The 21,621-nt window shown below is 40.4% G+C and overlaps 1 protein-coding gene across 2 annotated transcripts in view; it reads right to left on the minus strand.

Moving 5' to 3' along the window:
* The window catches only part of EDNRB (endothelin receptor type B), a 110,902-nt gene extending 89,598 nt beyond the window's left edge, over positions 1–21,304 (minus strand). The window contains exons 1-3 of one of the 2 annotated variants that reach the window (XM_056560472.1): positions 21,234–21,304; positions 5,133–5,233; positions 3,497–3,999 (exon numbers count right to left, since the gene is read on the minus strand). In XM_056560472.1, the coding sequence (XP_056416447.1) occupies positions 3,497–3,934 (438 nt within the window). In that variant the 5' untranslated portion in view covers positions 3,935–3,999; positions 5,133–5,233; positions 21,234–21,304. Of the gene's footprint in view, positions 1–3,496; positions 4,000–5,132; positions 5,266–21,233 lie in introns of those variants that run through there. The other variant, XM_056560471.1, reaches the window with a different exon arrangement.
* Between the last annotated feature and the right edge of the window lie 317 nt (positions 21,305–21,621).

A 21,621-nucleotide genomic window follows, 5' to 3' on the forward strand; every position in this document is an offset into this window, starting at 1 on the left:
TTTTTTTAAACATACGGTAAAAAGTAAATAAGTAATTTTATTCCTTTAGATCCCATTTATGGCAGCTGTGATAAGCTTTAGAATTGTGGTAAAAAAAAATCCACAAAGCAAAACAAAAAAGCTTCATTGCTTACCTTATCAAGAACCATTAACTGACTAATGCATCAATCCTGGCTAGATACTTTAGCAATAAATTACCCGTGAAGGTATATACAATCTACATAAATATAGTATTCTACTAATTAAGAAATGTAATATTGAAATTATTAGTGAGACACATTAGTAACACACATCATGCATTACATCACTGCTGACATGTGCATTTCATGCATAGTTAACACTAGTTATCCTCTTATGTAATGTTTGATCCATGGGTAGCGTTGAGGATGACTTGTCTAACATAACAAATTGCTTCCTCTTTGATTTAACCTCTGTGTCAGTCTTGGTATATTTACAGTACTTGCCTCCTTCCTCTTATAACACATTGTTCAACATTTCTTCAAAAGATTGTAATTGTTTTGCTGAATGAATGACTTGCTTAAGGGAGTTTACACCTAACATAACAAGCAGAAATGCTTCAAAGACTCAAGTGTTTGTTAGATGTCATTGATCCAATTTATGCATCCATTATATAGTGATTTATAGTAGTTTAATAGTATCATAGAATACATTAAAGATCGGCATAAATGGTGGGGAGGGAATCTGTTCCCCAAGACTCAATGGTAGGAGGGGGAGCGACAAGCCACTTTATCTTTGCCAGTATATTTAGACTCAGGGCTAGGTCAGAGAACAGAATTTTTATTCTGTGTGATGGAAAGCTTGGCTACAACTCTCTCTAGGTATATTTTTCATTACAATAAGAGGTGATAGATTTATTAATTTATAGATCTATTGAACACTGTAGTGAAATTAACACATTTAGTCAAAGAAAACACACAATTTGTTATTATCCCAAAACCTCTAACTAAAAGTAAGCTATAACATGCAAGTGTCCTTCCCTTATGTTTTAGTATTTAAAATTGTGAGACCGCATGCCATGTTCTGTTTAACTATTGCCTTTTAGAACGCATAATGATAAATCCTTAAAATAAATTAGAGATACAGTGTTAGGCCATATTCATAAGGTAATTTGCTCAGTACTATCAACCAAAACAAGGAATAGAATTGACACAGAGAGAACAATAATGGAAAACTTTGCAGCTTTTACTGTGTCAACGACAACAACAGGCATATAGCACTTTTCTCCCAGTGGGACTCAAAGCGCCTTACATGTATATATACAAACAAGGGGAGAAAGTGAGAGTTATCTAAAAAAAATTGTGAGACAGGTTGAGTTTTAAAGGGGTATTCCTGGGTTAACTAACTTTTAACTATGCTGCCCATTATGAAGAATTATGCTAGTTTTACATTTACTTGCTACACCACTCTGCCATGGATCGTCTTCTTTTTCTTCATTATATGGTCCCCCAGGTCTAGCATTTCATTTCAGGTCCTTTCAGGTGGTCTCCCAATCCTTTGCAGCTTGAGGCGGCAGCTGGTATACGGGGACTTGGTGATCTTGGTATTTCTTGGTATTTCTTCACAAGCCAGATCCCTGATGACCTTTGCCGTCCATCTGTACGTCTGGACGTGCCGGCGTCCCGTGATCTTGGCAATCTGCACAGGGAACACCGACACATCAGGACGTACAGATGGACCGCAAACATCATCAGGGGGCTAACTTGTGAGTAAATACAAGAAATAGCCAAGCCCCCTGATACCAGCTGCCACCTCAAGCTGCAATGGATTGTGAGGCAAACATCATGAGGACCTGAAAGGAAACGCTAGACCAGGGGGGACCATATAATGAAGAAAGAGAAGACAATCCATGGCAGAGTGGTATAGCAAGTAAATGTAAAGCTAGCATAATTAGGATAGTATATAGGACAGGATAGTTAAAAGTTAGTTAACCCCTGAATACCCCTTTAAGTGCTTTTTTTTTTTTTTTTTTTAAAGCGTCTAAAGGTGGGACCATTTTGTGGTATAGAGTTCCAGAATTTAACAGCAGCAAGACTGAAAGTGTTGGTTAAAGCCTGATTTTGTGTGTACTCTTGGTACAAAAAAAAAAGACAGATGTGTACAACAAAGGGGGTGAGCTAAGATGTTGGGTGATAATAGCTCTTTTAGGTAACAGGGTCCCTGGTCCTTTAGGGCTTTGAATGACATCAAGCCTATCTTAAAGTAGATTCCCCATTTAATAGGAAGCCAGTGGAGAGAGTGTAGAATAGGTGCAATATGGCATGAGCGGGGTTGATAGTTAATAGTCTGGCTGCTGTGTTCGGAGCCGTCTGTACTCGGTGAAGATCTTTTTCTATGAGGCCACCACTTCTAGTTTTGGTTAAAAATACTGACTATAACGCTATGTGTGAACATACCCTTCATTTATACATATTTGAATACTTGAATATTTTAGTTTCTTGGCCTTGTTTCCAAGTACACGAATAATACAAACAGGTGCATTGGCTTTGTTAGTTTATATCCAGCATGCAATAATAACAGAACCAAAATTGCTTGCACATCTCTTCATTTTTAGGTTTTCAAGAAACAACTCATGGTATAATAAAAACCCTTCTAATATACTTTGCATTACGCAGCATATGTAAAACCTTTGTTGTCAGTGGATGAAAACAGTCCATACAGACTTAGTCTTACCCTCAGCTGAGAAGTGGGTATGACTTTATTCAGTCTAAGCAATGTTTTTTTTTTTTTTTTTTAACAAATCCCTCTCAACTCCAGGCTTAAGCAGACATTGTAGCAAGTGAGATTAGTGATGGTATATATAGCTTATTTAGCAGTGCCTAAACTGAACACGATTGTATCCACTCCTCAGCTATCGAAGTTAGGCTAGGTTCACACTGCGTTTTGTAACTACGGTTCCTGTATACGGCTGGGAGGAGGGTGGGTGGGTCTTATTCGCGGCGCCCGCACTCAGCCGTATACGGGAACCGTATTTAATGCATGTCTATGAGCCGACCTGAGTGAACCGCAGCCGCCGGTCGGCTGCGTTTTCGGCCGTATGCGGTTTTGCCGACCGTAGGCAAAAACGTGGTCGACCGCGTTTTTGCCTGTGGTCGGGAAACCGCATACGGCCGAAAGCGCAGCCGACCGGCGGCTGCGGTTCACTCCGGTCGGCTCATAGACATGCATTAAATACGGTTCCCGTATACGGCTGAGTGCGGGCGCCGCGATTAAGCCCCGCCCCCCTCCTCCCAGCCGTATACGGGAACCGTAAGTACAAAACGTAGTGTGAACCCAGCCTTAGGCAGGTTTCTCTTTATAGCCTCTGGATGTGAAAAAAAAATATTTCCATTTACTGACAGCAAACATGAAGAAATTGGTAAAAATATATTCATATAAAATGGAATACATACAGTATAAAAGTTAGAAAAAAATGTCAAGTCTTCATTTTAAACAGTTTAAATAGAAAAAAAGAGCCAAAAGTGTCTCTTGTTCTTACCTTATACATGGAGACTGGTATATCTATTATGATATGAAGCAGATCTCCTATGGCTAGGCTGCCGATCAAATAGTTGGTCTTAGTTCTCATGCTTTTGTTTTTGTAGATTATTCTCAACAGGGTTGAGTTTCCAATAATCCCGACTATGAATATCAGACATGACACCACTGTGTTAATATATTTGAAAGTGTCCTTGATCTTGAGCTGATGGCCGCACACTGGATACCTTCTACTCTTCCTCAGTTGATAACCTTTACTTTCAGTCATGTTGGGGTTTGAGGTCTTGAGTTTGTTTGTCTCTTCTGTTGTGGACACACTTCGCAGCAATGGTGACTCATCAGATATTGGTTGACGGGAAGGACTCTGTTCTTCCCCAAAGACTACAGCTGCACAGTACAACACTACTGCAAGTCGTACAAAGTGGTAGGCTATCTCCATGATGAGGAGGAATTAATCAGTGCTGATTAGCAATAATAACAATAGCTTATTTATCCAAACAGGACCTATTCGAAAAGAAAAATATGACTAGTTGTGTTTGCTTTTTTTTTGTACATTTTTTTTTTACCATTAATCTTTTATGTTTTTGAAAATGTCAAAACCATTATATTCTACAGTATTATGTAGCTAATCTATCACATGGTAAGAATCCCGCTTTTATTTATTGCAGTAAATACATGGTGCATTTACAGAACATGCGTGATTGATTTCTTTTTCTTATTTGATGCATGGATAAAGTAAGGCTGAAACTTTATGTTTAACTCGAATGGTTTGCATTTTATGTACCCATAAAAATTAAGCAGACTTACCTGCAGCCCCATGTACAACCACACATTGTAATATATAATGAACTGAGCTGTAGACGATGTATAATTTAGAAAGAATAATGAAAAGTACAATAGTGATAAGGTCGCACTGGAAATTGAGAAATATTTTTGATTCTCCATTCTATCATTTTATAGAAAGAACATACACAAAGTATTACGGGCGTTCTAAATATGGAGCAGTTTATTGGTGGCAAGAAAATCGCAGACCCATGACGTCTGGGATTTTCTTGCCACCAATAAATCGCTCACAATTTTGCAAGCACTAAGTAGTAGCTTGTGAACATTTTTAATATTTGTATATATATATATATATATATATATATATATATATATATATATATATATATAGTAAGTTTGAGTAGCCGTATTATGCAGATGCAAATCAAAAAATGTTGCAGTATCTTGTAATAGTTTTTTTATTGGACTAACAGAATTTGCTTTGGACTTGATAAAGGAAGGGATCCCCAAAGCTTGTCTACAAAATTCTGTTAGTGTAATAACAAAAGATATTACAAGATACTGCAACATTTTTTGATTTGCATCTATATATCTATCTATCTATCTATCTATCTATCTATATATATATATATATATATATATATACATATATACAAATTATATAATAAATGATCAAATGATATAAAAAAAAAGCACTAATGTAGATGTACAACTATGTAAAAATAAATTTGAAATGTGAGATAATTGTATCTATTTTTAAAGAATATCCAACAATTGTTTAGTAATCAGCGGCAAATAAAAGAGATATTAAATAATGCAAAAGTGAGAAAATAATCATATAAATGGCAGCTTACCTTACTATATCCCAGTATAGAGTAAAGCAGTGAAGCTGTAGTAAGGCAACGACTGATCTTCAGCTAGTGAGATGTCATGGGGAGTTATATCAGCCTGGGATCTATGTGGACATAGATGTAGTGAACAATTCAGACCCTTCTCCTGGTATGTGTGTATGTCTGAAAATCACTAGTCAAATACTTGTACATCAGTCACTGACAGACCCCTCCTGCTCCCTCCTACAGCAACCTATCCCTAGACCATTCTTGTCCCTGCAGTCTGAACAGCATCATTAAACCAGGTCAGAAATAAACCCAACTGCGTAGATGTGTTTGGCAAGGGAAGTAAATAAATAGGCTAGCATATATAGAACGAATGGCATAGCATAGCATATTTATTGTATTGACTCCAAAATAAAACACTATACATAAGCTAATCACAAACATGATAATTTTTATTTTATTTAAATACTGTACAAAACAATAGTCTCCAAAATGTGAGCATCCAGATGTTGCAAAACTACAACTCCCAGCATGCCCAGACAGCCGTTGGCTGTCTGGGCATGCTGGGAGTTGTAGTTTTGCAACTGTTATAGTCTTGCAACATAGTTTTAATCTATTACTACCAAAAATAAAACAGTTTATTCAGGGCTCAAGTCCTGTGGGAACGCGTGGGAACTGAGTTCCTGCACTTTTTCCACAGCAGGAACACCATTCCCATTAGTAGGGGTCTTGCAGGAACAGCCCTTGAGTGGGCTTTATTTCCCAGGACATGACCCCTGAGTTTAGTGCTAGAAATCATGTACATGGCAGATCAGCATGCCTGGATCATGTACCGTAAGGGTGCCTTTGTATAATGCTACATTACGACAAAAACTGATGTGTATATACGCTGTTGTAAAAAGGACATACATGCACCCCTTAGCGATGAATAATGGATATAATTATATGTCCTGCCATAAACAAACACAGAGACACTATGGAGTCATTTGTACTGAGTTATAAAAATTGTAAATGTATTAAGTCATTTTAAAATCAATATATATAGCACAAAAAATAAGAACACAAGGGGGGAAAAAATCCCACTGGGGAGACTAAACAAAGGGGCAACACTACCTGCTCATGCATGTTACAAAGCACAAAAACAAGAATAAAAGGTGCAAGTAATGCCTGAATCTTTTATACATACAGCCTGGGCACTACTGCCTCAAGGAATACAGGGAAAGAGCAAACATAACAATACATACCAAAATAATGATCAGTACAAATGCAGAGCAGGAGTGGTGTCACCCCAACGTACATTTCGGTACGATACTTCGTCCTGGGGGTTCTGCCATATGCAATAATTGCACAATATACAACCCGAAAGAAAAATATTGCAGCAGAAGAAAGAAATCGTAAAATAAGAATCCTCATTCATAAAGCAAACATTAAAGCATATGTTAAAGGAGTACTCCGGTGGAAAACTTTTTTTTTCTTTTTTAAATCAACTGGTGCCAGAAAGTTAAACAGATTTGTAAATTACTTCTATTAAAAAATCTTAATCCTTCCAGTACTTATTAGCTGCTGAATACTACAGAGGAAATTATTTTCTTTTTGGAACACAGAGCTCTCTGTTGAAATCACGAACACAGTGCTCTCTGCTGACATCTCTGTCCATTTTAGGGACTGTCCAGAGCAGCATATGTTTGCTATGGGGATTTTCTACTGCTCTGGACAGTACTTAAAATGGACAGAGATGTCAGCAGAGAGCACTGTGCTTGTGATGTCCGCAGACAGCTCTGTGTTCCTAAATGAAAAGAATTTCCTCTGTAGTATTCAGCAGCTAATAAGTACTGGAAAGATTAAGATTTTTTTAATAGAAGTAATTTACAAATCTGTTTAACCAGTTGATTTAATTAAAAAAAAGTTTTCCACCGGAGTACCCCTTTAAAATCCAGCACAAATAAGAAGCACTACAAGTGTCAGCAACTGATAAAAGAGCATGCTCGGACAATATAGGTAAAATGAAAAAAAAAATTTACATATGTGATCTTATTCTGTATGAATAGGTAACAGATAGCCAGGGTTGACACTGAAAAAGTTCATGAGGTATCAGATACTGTATATGTCCCTTGGAGATCGTACAATAAGGACCCATGCGCACAATGGAAATTCCACTTGGATTTATTCATAGCGAAATTCCGTTTTCAGCATAATGTAACACTACGGAACTTCTGACCGGAATTCAACTTAGGAATTTTGAGGGGAAATTCCGATGCAGCAGAATCCCATTTTGGTCAATAGGATTCCACTGCACAGTTCACACTATAGAACAACAGCAGCTAAAAATTCATCTTTAAAAGAATCAACTTGTTCATCCTTCGAGTGGAATCCGATCCACAGACATTGATGTCTATGGGGTTGGAAATGTCGGCTGCGTTTTCGGCCGTATGCGGTTTCCCGACTGTAGGCAAAAATGCGGTCGACCACATTTTAGCCTACGGTCGGGAAACCGCATACGGCCGAAAACGCAGCCGACCGGAGGCTGCGGTTCACTCCAGTCGGCTCATAGATATGCATTAAATACGGTTCCCGAATACGGCTGAGTGCGGGCTCCGCGATTAAGCCCCGCCCCCCTCCTCTCAGCCGTATACGGGAACCGTAAGTACAAAACGTAGTGTGAACCCAGCCTAACAAATACAAAATATCTTCTACATAGGATTTCCACAGATTCTTTATTAGCCTGGATGCTATGATTATATTATCTCATGAGATTCTATAGTCACTCAGAGCATTCAAGTAATTGGCTGTTCAGATATGCTGTGAGTGGTAGTTTTGCAACAGCTGGAGGTCCACCGTTTGGAGAAGACTGGTTTGAATAGACCAGTGGTCTTCAACCTGCAGACCTTCAGGTGTTGCAAAACTACAACTCCCAGCATGCCCGGACAGCCGTTGGCTGTCCGGGCATGCTGGGAGTTGTAGTTTTGCAACATCTGGAGGTCCGCAGGTTGGAGACCACTGGAATAGACTGTCTGCTGACACAGTCCATTGTTCTCCATACAGAAGATGGACTTTGTATTATAACTTGTCAGGCTCCGTGGTTCTAGCAAAACTGATCCTAATACCTCGTTCTATATTTAGTGTGAGTTTTGGGGATTTAGTAACAGTGCTCGGTTGTCCGGATGAACTTGTGAACAGAAGTGAATAAGACTATTGTGATGAAGTGTTGTGTCCTGTAAAGACACTGAATGGAATGTTAGTGAGGATATGAAGCAGAGTTCAGCCCCCAGGGTACACACTGACATCTGTGTGCGTCTCTGTTAGCATCCAGATAAACACTGTGCGTCTGCTATTCGTTTATACATCTTGTTGTTATTGATTTTATTAATCCTATCGATTTGCACAGACCTGAGATTGCTATTTAACCCTTGTTTTTATATCATAGATTGACAACTCGTACAAATTCAGCTCTGCTACCTCTGCAGCATGTACGTACACCCCTCACATTTTTTAATATATTATTATATATTTTTATGTGAGAACACTGAAGAAATGACACTCTGCTACAACATAAAGTAGTGAGTGTGCAGCCTGTATAATAGTGTTTAATGTTGTGTCCCCTCAAAATAACACAACACAGCCATTAGTGTCTAAACCTTGTGGAAAGTCCAAATTGGGCCCAAAGTATCAATATTTTGTGTGAACACCATTATTTTCTAGCACTGCCTTAAAGGGGTATTCTGGGCAAAAACATCTTATCCCCTATTGAAAGGATAGGGGATAAGATGTCTGATCACGGGGGGCCGCCGCTGGGACCCCCCGGGATCTTCCTGCAGCAGCCCGCAGCTGCGTCTGAAGTTTTGGAAGCCGCCCGGCTTCTGAGACGGGGACCTGACATTACGCCACGCCCTTTCCATTCATGTCTATGGGAGGGGGTTGTTGCAGCCGTTACTCCCCCTCCCATAGAAATTAATGGAGGGGGCGTGGTGTGACGCCACGTCCGCGTCTTGGAAGCAGGGCGGTTTCCAAAACTTCAGACGCAGCTACGCATATAATGCGGGCTGCTGAAGGGAGATCGCAGGGGGTCCCAGCGGCAGGCCCCTGGCGATTAGACATCTTATCCCCTATCCTTTTGATAGGGGACAAGATGTTTTTGCCGAGAAACCCCTTTAAGCCTATTGGGTATGGAGTTCACCAGAACGTCACAGGTTGTCACTGGAGTCCTCTTCCATTCCTCCATGATGGAATTACACAGCTGTTGGATGTTTTGAGACCTTGTACTCTCCCACCTTCTGTTTCAGGATGCCCACAGATGCTCAATAGGGTTTAGGTCTGGAGCAGAGGTGTAGCTTGTAGTTTCTGGGCCCTGATGCAAAATCTGAAATAGAGCCCCATATGCCAATTATAATACTGGTCTCTTATGGGGCAGATGTGCTTTGGGGCCTATTAGGCTCCAGGGCCCGATGCGACTGCTACCTCATACTGCTTACAGACCTCTTCCTTTGGTATGCGTGCTTGTTCCTCATTCACAGTGATGATCACTTCAACCAGTCTGAGGAGTGGGGTGCTCACTCCAATTCATAAGACAATGGGTAGTGTAAGTCAGGCATGAAAAGAGACATGCAGTGCTTATCACTCATTTTACTTCCTGCCAGGGAAAAAGGGCACCTTTAGGAGGGGCATCAAAGGGCAATGGCTTAAAGGGGTACTACCGTGCTGACAACTTATCGCTGGGGACTCCCACGATTTTGCACGCAGCACCCTGCTCTCATCAGGCCCCGGAGCGAACATCGCTCCGGGTCTGATGACTGCTGATCACAGGGTCGGAGTATCGTGATGTCACGGCTCTGCCCCCATGTGACGTCATGCTCAGCTGTCTCGCCCCTGCCATAGACTTGCATTGAGGGGGCGGAGCGTGATGTCACATGGGGGCGGGGCTGTGACATCACGATCACCGGCCCCGTCATCAGACCCGGAGCGAGCATTCACTCTGGGGCCTGATGAGAGCGGGGTGCTGTGTGAGAGATTGCAGGGGTCCCCAGCGGCGGGACCCCGCGTGATCAAGCAACTTATCCCCTATCCTTTAGATAGGGGATAAGTTGTCAGCACGGTAGTACCCCTTTAAGCCCTCTATCTAACCAACCTGTGCATATCCCCTTTAGGATGGCATATGAAGTTGGGATATGAAGATGGGATATGAGGTTGGAATATGAGGACAGGATATGAAGGAGGAATATGAGGTCAGCATATCTATGAGGTTGGTATATAAGGACAACTGTGTCATTGTTGCTTTAAGGTTTAGGCAGGAAGACAAGGCAATGTCGAGTGCTCAGCTGGTTATTATATGACCTATATCAACAGTCATGGCCGTAAATGTTGGCACCCCTGAAATTTCTTAAGAAAATGAAATATTTCTCACAGAAAAGGATTGCAGTAACACATTTTGCTATACAAATGTTTATTCCCTTTGTGTGTATTGAAAACAAACCCGAAAAAGGGAGGAAAAAAAGCAAATTGGACATAATGTCACACCAAACTCCAAAAATTGGCTGGACAAAATTATTGGCACCCTTAACTTAATATTTGGCTGCACACCCTTTTGAAAAAATTACTGAAATCAGTCATTTCCGATAACCATCAATAAGCTTCTTACACCTCTCAGCCTGAATGTTGGACCACTCTTCCTTTGCAAACTGCTCCAGGTCTCTCTTATTGGAAGGGCGCCTTTTCCCAACAGCAATTTTAACATCTCCCCACAGGGGTTCAATGGGATTTCGATCTGTACTCATTGCTGGCCACTTCAGAACACTCCAGCGCTTTGTTGCCATCCATTTCTGGGTGCTTTTTGACATATGTTTGGGGTCATTGTCCTGCTGGAAGACCCAAGATCTTGGACGCATAACCAGTTTTCTTACACTGGGCTGTACAGGGTGACCCAAAATCCATTGGTAATCCTCAGATTTCATAATGCCTTGCACACATTCAAGGCATGCAGTGCCAGAGGCAGCAAAACAACCCCAAAACATCATTGAACCGCCACCATATTTCACTATCTTGGTCTCATCTGTCCACAAGATGTTTTCCCTGAAGGATTTTGACTTACTCAAGTTAATTTTGGCAAAATGTAGTCTTGCTTTTTTATATTTCTGTGTCAGCAGTGGGGTCCTCCTGGGTCTACTGCCATAGCATTTCATTTCATTTAAATGTTGACTGATAGTTTAAATTGACACTGATGCTCCCTGAACCTGCAGGACAGCTTGAATATCTTTGGAACTTGTTTGGGGCTGCTTATCCACCATCTGGGCTATCCTGTGTTGACACCTTTCATAAATTTTTCACTTCCATCCATGCCCAGGGAGATTAGCTACAGTGCCATGGGTTGCAAACTTCTTGATAATGTTGCGCACTGTGGACAAAGGCAAATCTAGATCTCTGGAGGTTGACTTGTAACCTTGAGATTGTTGATATTTTTCCACAATTTTGGTTCTCAAGTGCTCAGTTGAGACAGTTCTCTTCTCCTCTTTCTGTTTTCCATGCAAAGTATGGCACACACAGACACAAAATGCAAAGACTAAGTGAACTTTTCTCCTTTTTATCTGCTTTCAGGTGTGATTTTATACTGCCCACACCTGTTACTTGCCCCAGGTGAGTTTAAAGGATCATCAGATGCTTGAAACATTCTTATTTTTCCACAATTTTGAAAGGGTGCCAATAATTTTTGTCCAGCATATTTTTGGAGTTTGGTGTGATATTATGTCCAATTTGCTTTTTTTCCTCCCTTTTTTTTTTTGGTTTAGTTCCAATACACACAAAGGGAATAAACATGTGTATAGCAAAACATGTGTTACTGTAATCCTTTTCTGTGAGAAATGCTTCATTTTCTTGAACAATTTCAGGGGTGCCAACATTTACGGCCATGACTTTACACAGATTGGTTTTCTTTGAGTCATAAGATGATTTACAGAAATCTTAATAGTGAGAAATAAATGTTTTTTGTCCTTCATAGAATGCAAGAGTTTTGAAAAGCAAATCCTAACTCATAAATGGGAGGTGTTACAGACAATATGAAAAGACTAGAAGGGGAATAATTAACCATTACTTTTATACATGACTACAATACAACAGTTTTCAATGCATATGAAGTTGTTTAATCGTTTTTATGGTTGTATTGCTGGGCATTTGAATGTCTTGTCATTTTTAAAATTTTGTAAAAAATGTATAAAGTTGAAGTTGTATGGACCATGTGTTTTTGATCCTATCATACTTTACTGAAATTACACAATGAAGTTTTAAAGTGGAACATTAGTATCAATCCTCCAGTGCCATATCCATCAACAGACCACGTACCAGGTTGATGATCTAGATGCAGAGAATTAAGTTCTGCTTCCTGTCTGGACTGCAGCCAGACAGAAGATTCCACTGGGGATCAAATGAGCAGGTCTTGTCACCATCCACGTAAAAAAAAAATATATAATGTGCATTCCCAAATGTAAATCATATATAATAAAAGTGATAAAAATCACATAGAGATGGAATGGTTTTCACTGTAAATCCTAAGATTTATCTTTCCATCATGGGGATTATGGTTGTGGTTGTTAACTTCAAATATATAAATCTTTTAATCACTTCATATATCCTAGGACTATTCCGTCCTTCTATTAGTAGGAGTCCATCCAAACTCTCTATCCTCCAACTCAAAATCACATCCCTATGCTAGTTAAAAAAGATCACCACTGAACCTCCCTGACGTTTCGCTGAATTAGATTGGCTTTGTCAAAGGCTAAGGCTACATCCACAACACAAACTTTCAAAGGATCAGTCATTGAGCATTTAAAAAGTTTTCTCTCATTAGCAAATGCGCTCTCTTGCCTGGACTCCCAGGGAGAAGCCTCAAAAACTGGACTTCTGTTTTCTCATACTGATGAGACGCTTGCTCTAGTGCTAGTTGGTATAGGGTTATCTGGGTGGTGGTATCTTGGAAAGAATTTGGGTGTGTGTGTGTGGGGGGGGGGGGGGGTTGTTCCTCATTGTAGATGTAGGTGAAGCATTTTTGTACACATTTTGTAGTGGTAATGTGTAGAAGCACCAAGTTTATGAAATGGTCACAGGGTGTTTGATAAATTTTGTGGAGGGACACATTTTCAGAAATTTCCCTCAACAAATACACCAAAAAGTCTGGGCTGGTGTATTTTTAGGGCTTTTTGGTGGTTTTTGCTCAAAAATGTGCACCTTTTTTTTTCAGTTGATAAATTCATTACCACTTCAAAAGAATAACCCTAACAGCTGGTCTGTATACACATAAAAAAAAAAGGGTAAACCAAAAAGCCTCAAAAAAGAGCCAGAGACAGTAGCTGGTGACCTGCTCTTATCCCATTCTTGAAGGCCTATGAATCTCAACACCTGAGCCAAACTTCCTTGTCTTTCAGGTGCTGAGGAAATTTCTCAATGTGGTCTGTGACCTCTGTCAGGGCGGTATGCATTTTTCTGTTGTGCAGCTCACCCATTCTCTTGTTTGTTGGGTATCCTGTCTGATCAATGATATGTCGTCTTTATTATTATTTTCAATTCTTGTAGTGAGGGTAGATGGGCAGTGGTGAAGGGCCAAATGGACCTTTTCAGTGTAAGGATTAACTTCTTCATTGATGGGAGATTCTGCTTCTGCTGTGAAGGATAGGAGTTTCAGTGGGAGCTTGTCAGGCATTGAAAAGGGCTGGTGGTCTTCCTGATGGGCGCCATGTTGGGAGAACTTGAGTTCTGACTGTGCAATTTACTATGTGGCAAAGTTATTTGTTTCATACAAGACCAGTCCAAACAATAAGACCCTCCAAAATAGTTGTTAAAGAGGTTACCTTATTGTACTAGAAATTCAAAGTTTGCTTGCTTAAGAAATAAAGGAGACACACAAGTCACAATGGGTGCAGACAATTGATTGAGTTTATTAAAGGATAGTGATCATATAATGTCATTTAGTATCACATCGCTATTTGGCCAGATACTGAGCTATGGGGAGCAGAAAAGACCAGTCAAAAGAGGTGCATGACAAGGTAATGGAACTTTTGAAATCAAGAATTTAGATAAAATCGCCTCAAAACCATTGAAAAACCACACAGTGTGAACACAGCTTCAAAGATCATATATAAAATAGAAATGAGCAGCACTAATCAATGCTTCTGTAGACCTCTTTAAAGATATAAAGCCATTATTTTTGTCCTTATACTTACGTTATGGACATAAATAACAATTGTGAATGAAAGCTCACTACTCTTAACCTATGCCCTGAACCACTAGTATTTCGAAGGGGTACTCCGGCGCTAAGACATCTTATCCCCTATCCAAATGATAGGGGATAAGATGCCTGATTGCGGGGGTCCTGCCGCTGGGGACCCCGTGATCTTGCATGTAGCACCCCATTACAATCAGTCCCCAGAGCGTGTTTGCTCCATGTCTGATTACTGGCGATCACGGGGCCGAAGCATTGTGATGTCATGGCTCCGCCCCCGTGGGATGTCTTGCTCTGCCCCCTCAACGCTAGCCTATGGGAGGGGGCATGACAGCTGTCACACCCCCTCCCATAGGCTTGCATTGAGGGGGCGGAGCGTGACATCACACGGGGGCGGAGCCATGACATCACAATACTTCGGCCCCGTTATCGCCAGTAATCAGATCAGGAGCGAACATGCTCCGGGGACTGATTGTAATGGGGTGCTGCGTGCAAGATCACAGGGGTCCCCAGCGGCGAGACCCCCACGATCAGGTATCTTATACCCTATCCTTTGGATAGGGGATAAGATGTCTTAACGCCGGAGTACCCCTTTAAAGCAACCCTGGTGCCACTATCATAGTTTCTTTGAGGGCCTAGTTACATTACATTGTTCTGTGCAATATGCAACAAACCATTAGTTGTAAAAATTACTACACAGTTATTAGTGTATAGTAGTACATTCACTCTGCATAGCCTTGTAAGGAGTATTCAATAGTTTGTTTTCAGCAAATTTACTTTCTTTTTTCAAAAACTATGTCTAGTTCCATACGTTGACATATACGTGACATAGGTTTAACCCAAGAATATCTTGTTTTACTATTGAATGAGAAACTTACAAAATACATGTTATAAACTTACCTGTTCTTGTTCGCACAGGACCTTCTGTTCTGACCCGGCTTGTTTCTAGTACTATTATAATTCTGACTTGGTTCTGACGCTGCCCTCTGTTTCTGGCCCCACACTTTTTTATGGTATTCCCTCTGACTTTCATCCTGAATTAGACGTGCTTGTATGGTTCTCACCCGGTCTCGTTGCTTTTTGTACACTTGTAGGGTCAGTGTAGGGACCATCGCCATTCGGGGGCCCTCAGTTAGAGTGGATCATACAAGTAGGTAGGGACAGCGGTTGGGGTAAGTGTAGGGCAGCACTGTTCCCTACCTTATAAGTATAAGTGTTTTCAGTGCTAATTGTCATAAGTCAGCACTTTGTGTATGAGCATTCTGTCATATGATCTCTACATGATGGAATGTCCATGTTCAGAATATTTTGCTTCTGTTCAAGTCCATACTAGTGCAAAAGATTTAAAATTTCGTTTTTGACAGATCCATTCAAAAGTTGGTTTTTGACAGAACAATATAAAGCCTATTAAGATAATACACACATTTACAGAGAGAGATGCAGGTTCTCTAGTAGAAGACTCTTTACTTTGAGGTCCATTTTGAATTTTGATGATGATAACTAAACCCCTTTTTTATGTATGATATAGGGGGAGATTCATCAAAACATGTGAAGAGGAAGAGTCGTGCAGTTGCCCATATCAACCAATCAGATCACTTCTTTCATTTTTTAAAAGACAGGATCTCCTAGGATAAGAAAAAACATACTCACCTCTTGTCCACAGTCCAGCGCAGTACAGCCAGACCATGTTCTTTCTGCTCCACAGTGCAAGCATCGATGTGTAATATCATTTGTGTCTGTTTTAGGGCAGAGGTCAAGACCTGCTTTGACTGTCAGACAGCTTTCATCTATATGCACAGGTTCACATACAGTAGAGAGCAGCGTTCGTTCACCAGGGGATCTGGGGCAAATGTCCTGGATTTCCCATTAGTGAGCAAGTGCCTGTGGATGGGCACACTGAAGCAGGTGGCTGGCTGGCAGGCGGGCTAGTGTATGTTAGATAAAAAAATAAACATTTTCTTAGGCTGCAAATTACTTCCCTCTGTTAAGGTCGACCCAGTGTGACCCATGGTAGGGCCAGCCCTGACTTTGGCAACTTTTATGCACTTTGGGGGGAATTTATCATTAGTGGTAGAGCAGATTGGTTATGTGCAAATGGTGTTTTTGCATAAAAAGTTTGCACCTTCCCACACCTCCTTGAGTAACTGTGCTTTTGAAGAAAGTAGTGCTGTAAAACAATTTCCCTGTTTAACTTTACAGTGGTAGTGTAATTATGAAATGTGTCTTTTAACATTTTGGCACAGAAAAAATTGCACAAAGCATGACATTTTGCCACAAACTCACACCGGCTCAGACCACACATATAAACCTTTCTACATGAAAGCAACTTTGCTATTTAAGAAGAATGTGCACCTCATTGATAAATGTGTGGGAGATACACATGACATACACCTAGGCAAACAGGGGTAAAAATAGCTTGATTTACACAACGATAATTTCTCCCCTATAGACCGAAGCACTCAGTGACCTCGCTCTGTAATAGAACTTGGTTTGCCTCTTTGTGGCTGAGTTGCTGTGGTTCCTAAAAACTTCCACTTTTCACTAATACTTCTCACAGTTGATCATGAAACATCTAGGAGGGAAGAAACTTCATAGTACCGCAATTGAATTCAGTGAGCTCTTTAGAACAACCAATACTTTCACAAATGTTTGTAAAGGCCGACTGTATGAGTAGGTGCTTAACTTGTGTGCCTATAAGACTGAATGAAACACCTGGATTTAATGATTAAGATGTGTGTGTCCCAATACTTTTGTTTATACAGTGTATGTTTGATATGCCTATTGGGTAAATGGTAGTTTTATGTTGCTTGCAGACCTGTAGGTGACATGATTCATGCTCTAAAACATGGTTTGACAATGGCTCAATAAGAAATCAGGATTAAAAAACTGTGTAGCTTACTTAGCATTAATAAATATACCCGAGGTGAACTGGTGTTACCTTCACCCAAAGGTCTAACAAATATTAAATAGTGAAGCTGCTGCTCCACTTCTATTTTCTGCCACCACCGCTGTCTCCCCGGACCAACTCACGATCCACGGCACACCTGAAAGGCCGGTGCCATCCGAGGACCAAAGGAGAAGGAGATCCGCACAGACATCGGGCATCGCCGGAGGTTGACAACTCCACATCAGCCCGTCCAGCCAGCTACCATAGACGGCGTCAGGAGCGGTGAGTGATGCTGTGCACCAGACCTCGTATCCACTCAGTATACATATATATATATATAAGTGTTCTGAAGTGACAACTTGCTACATTGTATCACCAATGACTATTACTAAGATTGATACATTGGTTACTGGATACAATGACTATTACTAAGATTGATACATTGGTTACTATCTAACTATTGATACATTGGTTACTATCTAACTATTGGAATCACAAAGACTGTTGAATTTGGAACTTTCCAGTTATTGAATAATACAGCACTCTGCTATTTTTAGCGCAATATTGAATATTCCATACATTACCTATTTAGTTGCAAGTTTTATCTCATTTTTATTAATGTAATTTTTAATTTTTAATTTTATTTTCGCTGACTTCTGTGTCCCATGCTAGGGCCCAGCAGGGACAGAGAGTATCAGTGATCAATTAACATAAAATAAATATTTTTTTTATATCAGGATCATCTCTCTTCCGTCTATTTATATCTAATATACCCTGAGGACTGGTTCCTAGTTGATTTTTCAACTTCACTATTCAATAAGAAATCACACACTTATATTTACATACACGTTCTATCATGAAAAAGGATTTTCTGCTTATGTTGGAAACATGTATTTAAAGGGGTGCTTCGCCCCAAAACATCTTATTCCCTATCCGCCGCTGGGGATCTCCCTGCGGCACCCGGCATTTGTTTAGAGTGCCGGGTGCAGCGCCGGAGGCTCGAGACGTCATGGCCGCGCCCCCATTCACGACATCACAGCCACGCCCCCTCAATGCAAGTCTCTGGGAGGGGGCATGAAGGCCATCACGCCCCTCCCGTAGACTTGCATTGAGGGGGCATAGCCATGATGTCACGAGAGGGAAGCGACCGAGACATCACGAGCCTCCGCCCCACATTGCCAGTCATCCAACACCGAGTGAAGTTCTCTCCGTGTATCAGATGTCTTGGGTGCCGCAGCTGAGATTGCAGGGGTCCCCAGCGGCGGCAGCCCCTTTGGATAGGGGCGGAGTCCCTATTTAAATATTAGGGAGTAGATTCCTACTAAGCGATTGTCAATCTTTTTTTTTTTTGTTAATGTGTAGGTAGTTATCAGGGTTCTACCTTTTATGACATTTTCTGGCAGCAGTAGAAATACACTACTACTTCCACCTAGTGTTAGAATTCACCTGATTTAAACCTGATTCATGATCTATAAAAATTAATATGCCACGAATGATTTATCAAAATTCTGACCATGTGTGAATGAAGCCTAGGATTGCTTTAAATAGATAACAGATAATGAAACTTTATAATAAAACCCAGCGTCTTTCATTGTGTCACAGCAAGTCAGTAGAGGTTAATGAAGCGTCATTGTTTCTGGTTTGTCCCGAATCAGAAAGTTTATTTCCTTTTGCTATTCTTACTGGAAGAGAAGGTCACAAAAATAATTTTGTCTCTGAGAAACTTTGTTGGGTGTGGACTGTGTCAAAGATAAATTGCTTGGGGTTCAAGGTTCTGGGAAAGTTACCTGGGATTTGGGAACATGTTGAGGTTTCACACTAGTTCCGGGATATAGACATCCTGTTTATTCTTGTCAAATTTAAATGGAAGGAAGTGCTACCTGTGACTGGTCTTAAATTAGGATTATTACATGTGATCCAGATGATCTACTTCAAGAATAACCAATATCTGCCTTCTGAGAAAAATTACATAGCAAGGAGCATTGAGGCATAATTTTAAAAAAATCATAGGTTTCTAGCAAAAGCTGCTATCAACTGCCGTAACCCCGCTGGTACCTGACAGATCTCTCTCTATTAGTGTGTAAGGAGAATCCTGTCAGTCAAGCCCAGTGTAGTGAAGAGAAGCTATTGAAGATCCGCCTCCTTGACTTTATACCCTGCTCTCATCTTTAATCTATGATTTCTCTGAAATGAAGAGGCAGTAAATTATAGCTCATTGTGTTGCAGGAGTCTGTGTATGTTATATGCTGCATGTGATTCATGCACCATTAGGCACCTGGAAGGTGCTCTATAAGGACAAAGGGCATCCTTATGGGAGTAGACTGCATGGTTTTGTTACTTAAAGAGTTCATCCTGGCATATATACAGTTTTTTATATTTTGCTTGGGCCACTTTAAAAGGCATGCTTACACCACGGCTCCTTCTGTGACATCCTCTGGTCCTCCACTTTTTGCTCGGCTTCCTCAGACAGATTCTTCTTGGCATTGACGGCCTGTTCAACCAATCAGTGATTGAGGCAGGACAAGACTGCAGACAGTGATTGGCAAAGTATGGGGAACAAGATAACATCACAGCGAGGGCCGCAAAGGACCCAGATAGGTGAGTATGCCCTTTTTTTTATAATGGCCAAGCAAAAAAAATGTAGAATATAATAATTTAATATATCTGGAAGAAATATGATCTGCAACACAGAGCAACTAACATTACCATAGGTCTGTTGGCACAAATCAATGTGTTGTATTTGTTACATATGACGAGGAAGTGTTTTATAAACAAAGTTGTGCCCGGCAGGATTTTGTCATATTATTAGACTATACTACATAAACAGCTTCATCAAGATTTGTTTTCAGAACTTAGCTCAGCAGTAAACAGTGGAATGACGGCACAAAGAAAAATTAGACACAAAAATTCTGAGCACCTACAGATAAACACGGATGTCCTATATCTCACCCTGTTAATGGGATATATGTGTTTAGATGTCCAGGGTATTTCATAGAGAGCAGAAGCCAACTATGAGAAGAACAGATTACATAGCGGCCTCTGTGTCAATGTCCCTAATCATTTCTGGTCATAGAGTTCTAAGAATTCCAATTAGAACAAAACATATTCTGCTAGTATTTGGCCTTTCTTCTTTTCCTTTGTACTACATGATTAAGGATGTCATATGCAAATTTCATTTCTTGCAGATGGGCTTATTGCAAAAAAGGAAATCCGTTTTCATAAGTATGTCTGTTTTCTTTTATATAATTGTAGGTGTATGGCACTTTTTGTATACTCTAAGACAATCTTTGCCAAAATTATTTTTTGTAAGGCTTTGTTCTGAAACATGTGGATTTTCTCCTCACTATCTACAGCCAGACAGCTGAAGACCAGAGGCATTCAGGTGAGTTTCAAATGGTTCTGGCAAAAACCATTAGTGTCCGGTTGCTCAGTAGTTCGGGGTGGGGGGGGGGGGGGGTCATAATTTGTTCATGTTCACAGTATATGATTCTTTAGAACACTAACCAGTGCAGAGAATTCAGGGGAATTTATTTTAGCAAACTATCTGTAATACAACTACAGCACAATGCAAACTAACATCATCTTCAAAAAGGAAACAGTTATTTCTAAACATAAATAGGCTAATGCACACATCGTATTTTGAGGCTCAAATATACTCCTATATTTACAAGCAAAATGAGCATCAAATTGTCAAGCTCATTTTTGTGCAGAACCACAACCAGTGGCAGGACAAACGACAGGCAGAGTTTAAAAGGGTATTCCAGGAAGGTATTTTTGAATTGACAGTGCTACAGAGGCTGTAAAATTAGTGTACGGTAATTCATAATATAATCAATATATTTATACTAGCGCTACTGACAATGTACACACAGCAGCCAAAAAATATACGGGTGGAATCCCCTGGTAACCACACCACAACAATATGCAAAAGTAGAATGAAATGTATTTTAGCGCTTAGGTAGGACTTGTGTTCTTTCTTTGAAAAGTAACAGATGTAAGTATCTATAACATAAATGTCAGTATATGTACTTACAAGCGTATTCAGATTTTTCTGTAACTTTGGTACTTATGAATTCATATGTCATCCTGATGGAAGATGTCCGATGATATATGTTGGGAGGATAGTATTCCAATAGCCGCTGGGTTTTGAGTATAGCAAGTACAGGTGTACTCCGTAATTCCAATATAATGGCACACAACTGAAAAAGGAGTTATAGTTCTGAAAAATTACCGATGTGGGGCAGCAGCACCCCTATACTTTCAATGTGAAAACTCAATAGGTACCTTTAGATGTATCGAATGCCAACGGAACTCCTCGTGGTATCCAGGGAGGGCCTCGCTTGAGATCTGGATCCTGTCGGTGTAATGTTCGGGTGAGGAGGAAGACTGCCCCGGCCAGTAGCGTTTCTACCTCACTTACC

Source organism: Hyla sarda, chromosome 2 (assembly GCF_029499605.1).
Source record: "Hyla sarda isolate aHylSar1 chromosome 2, aHylSar1.hap1, whole genome shotgun sequence".
NCBI lineage: Eukaryota > Metazoa > Chordata > Amphibia > Anura > Hylidae > Hyla > Hyla sarda.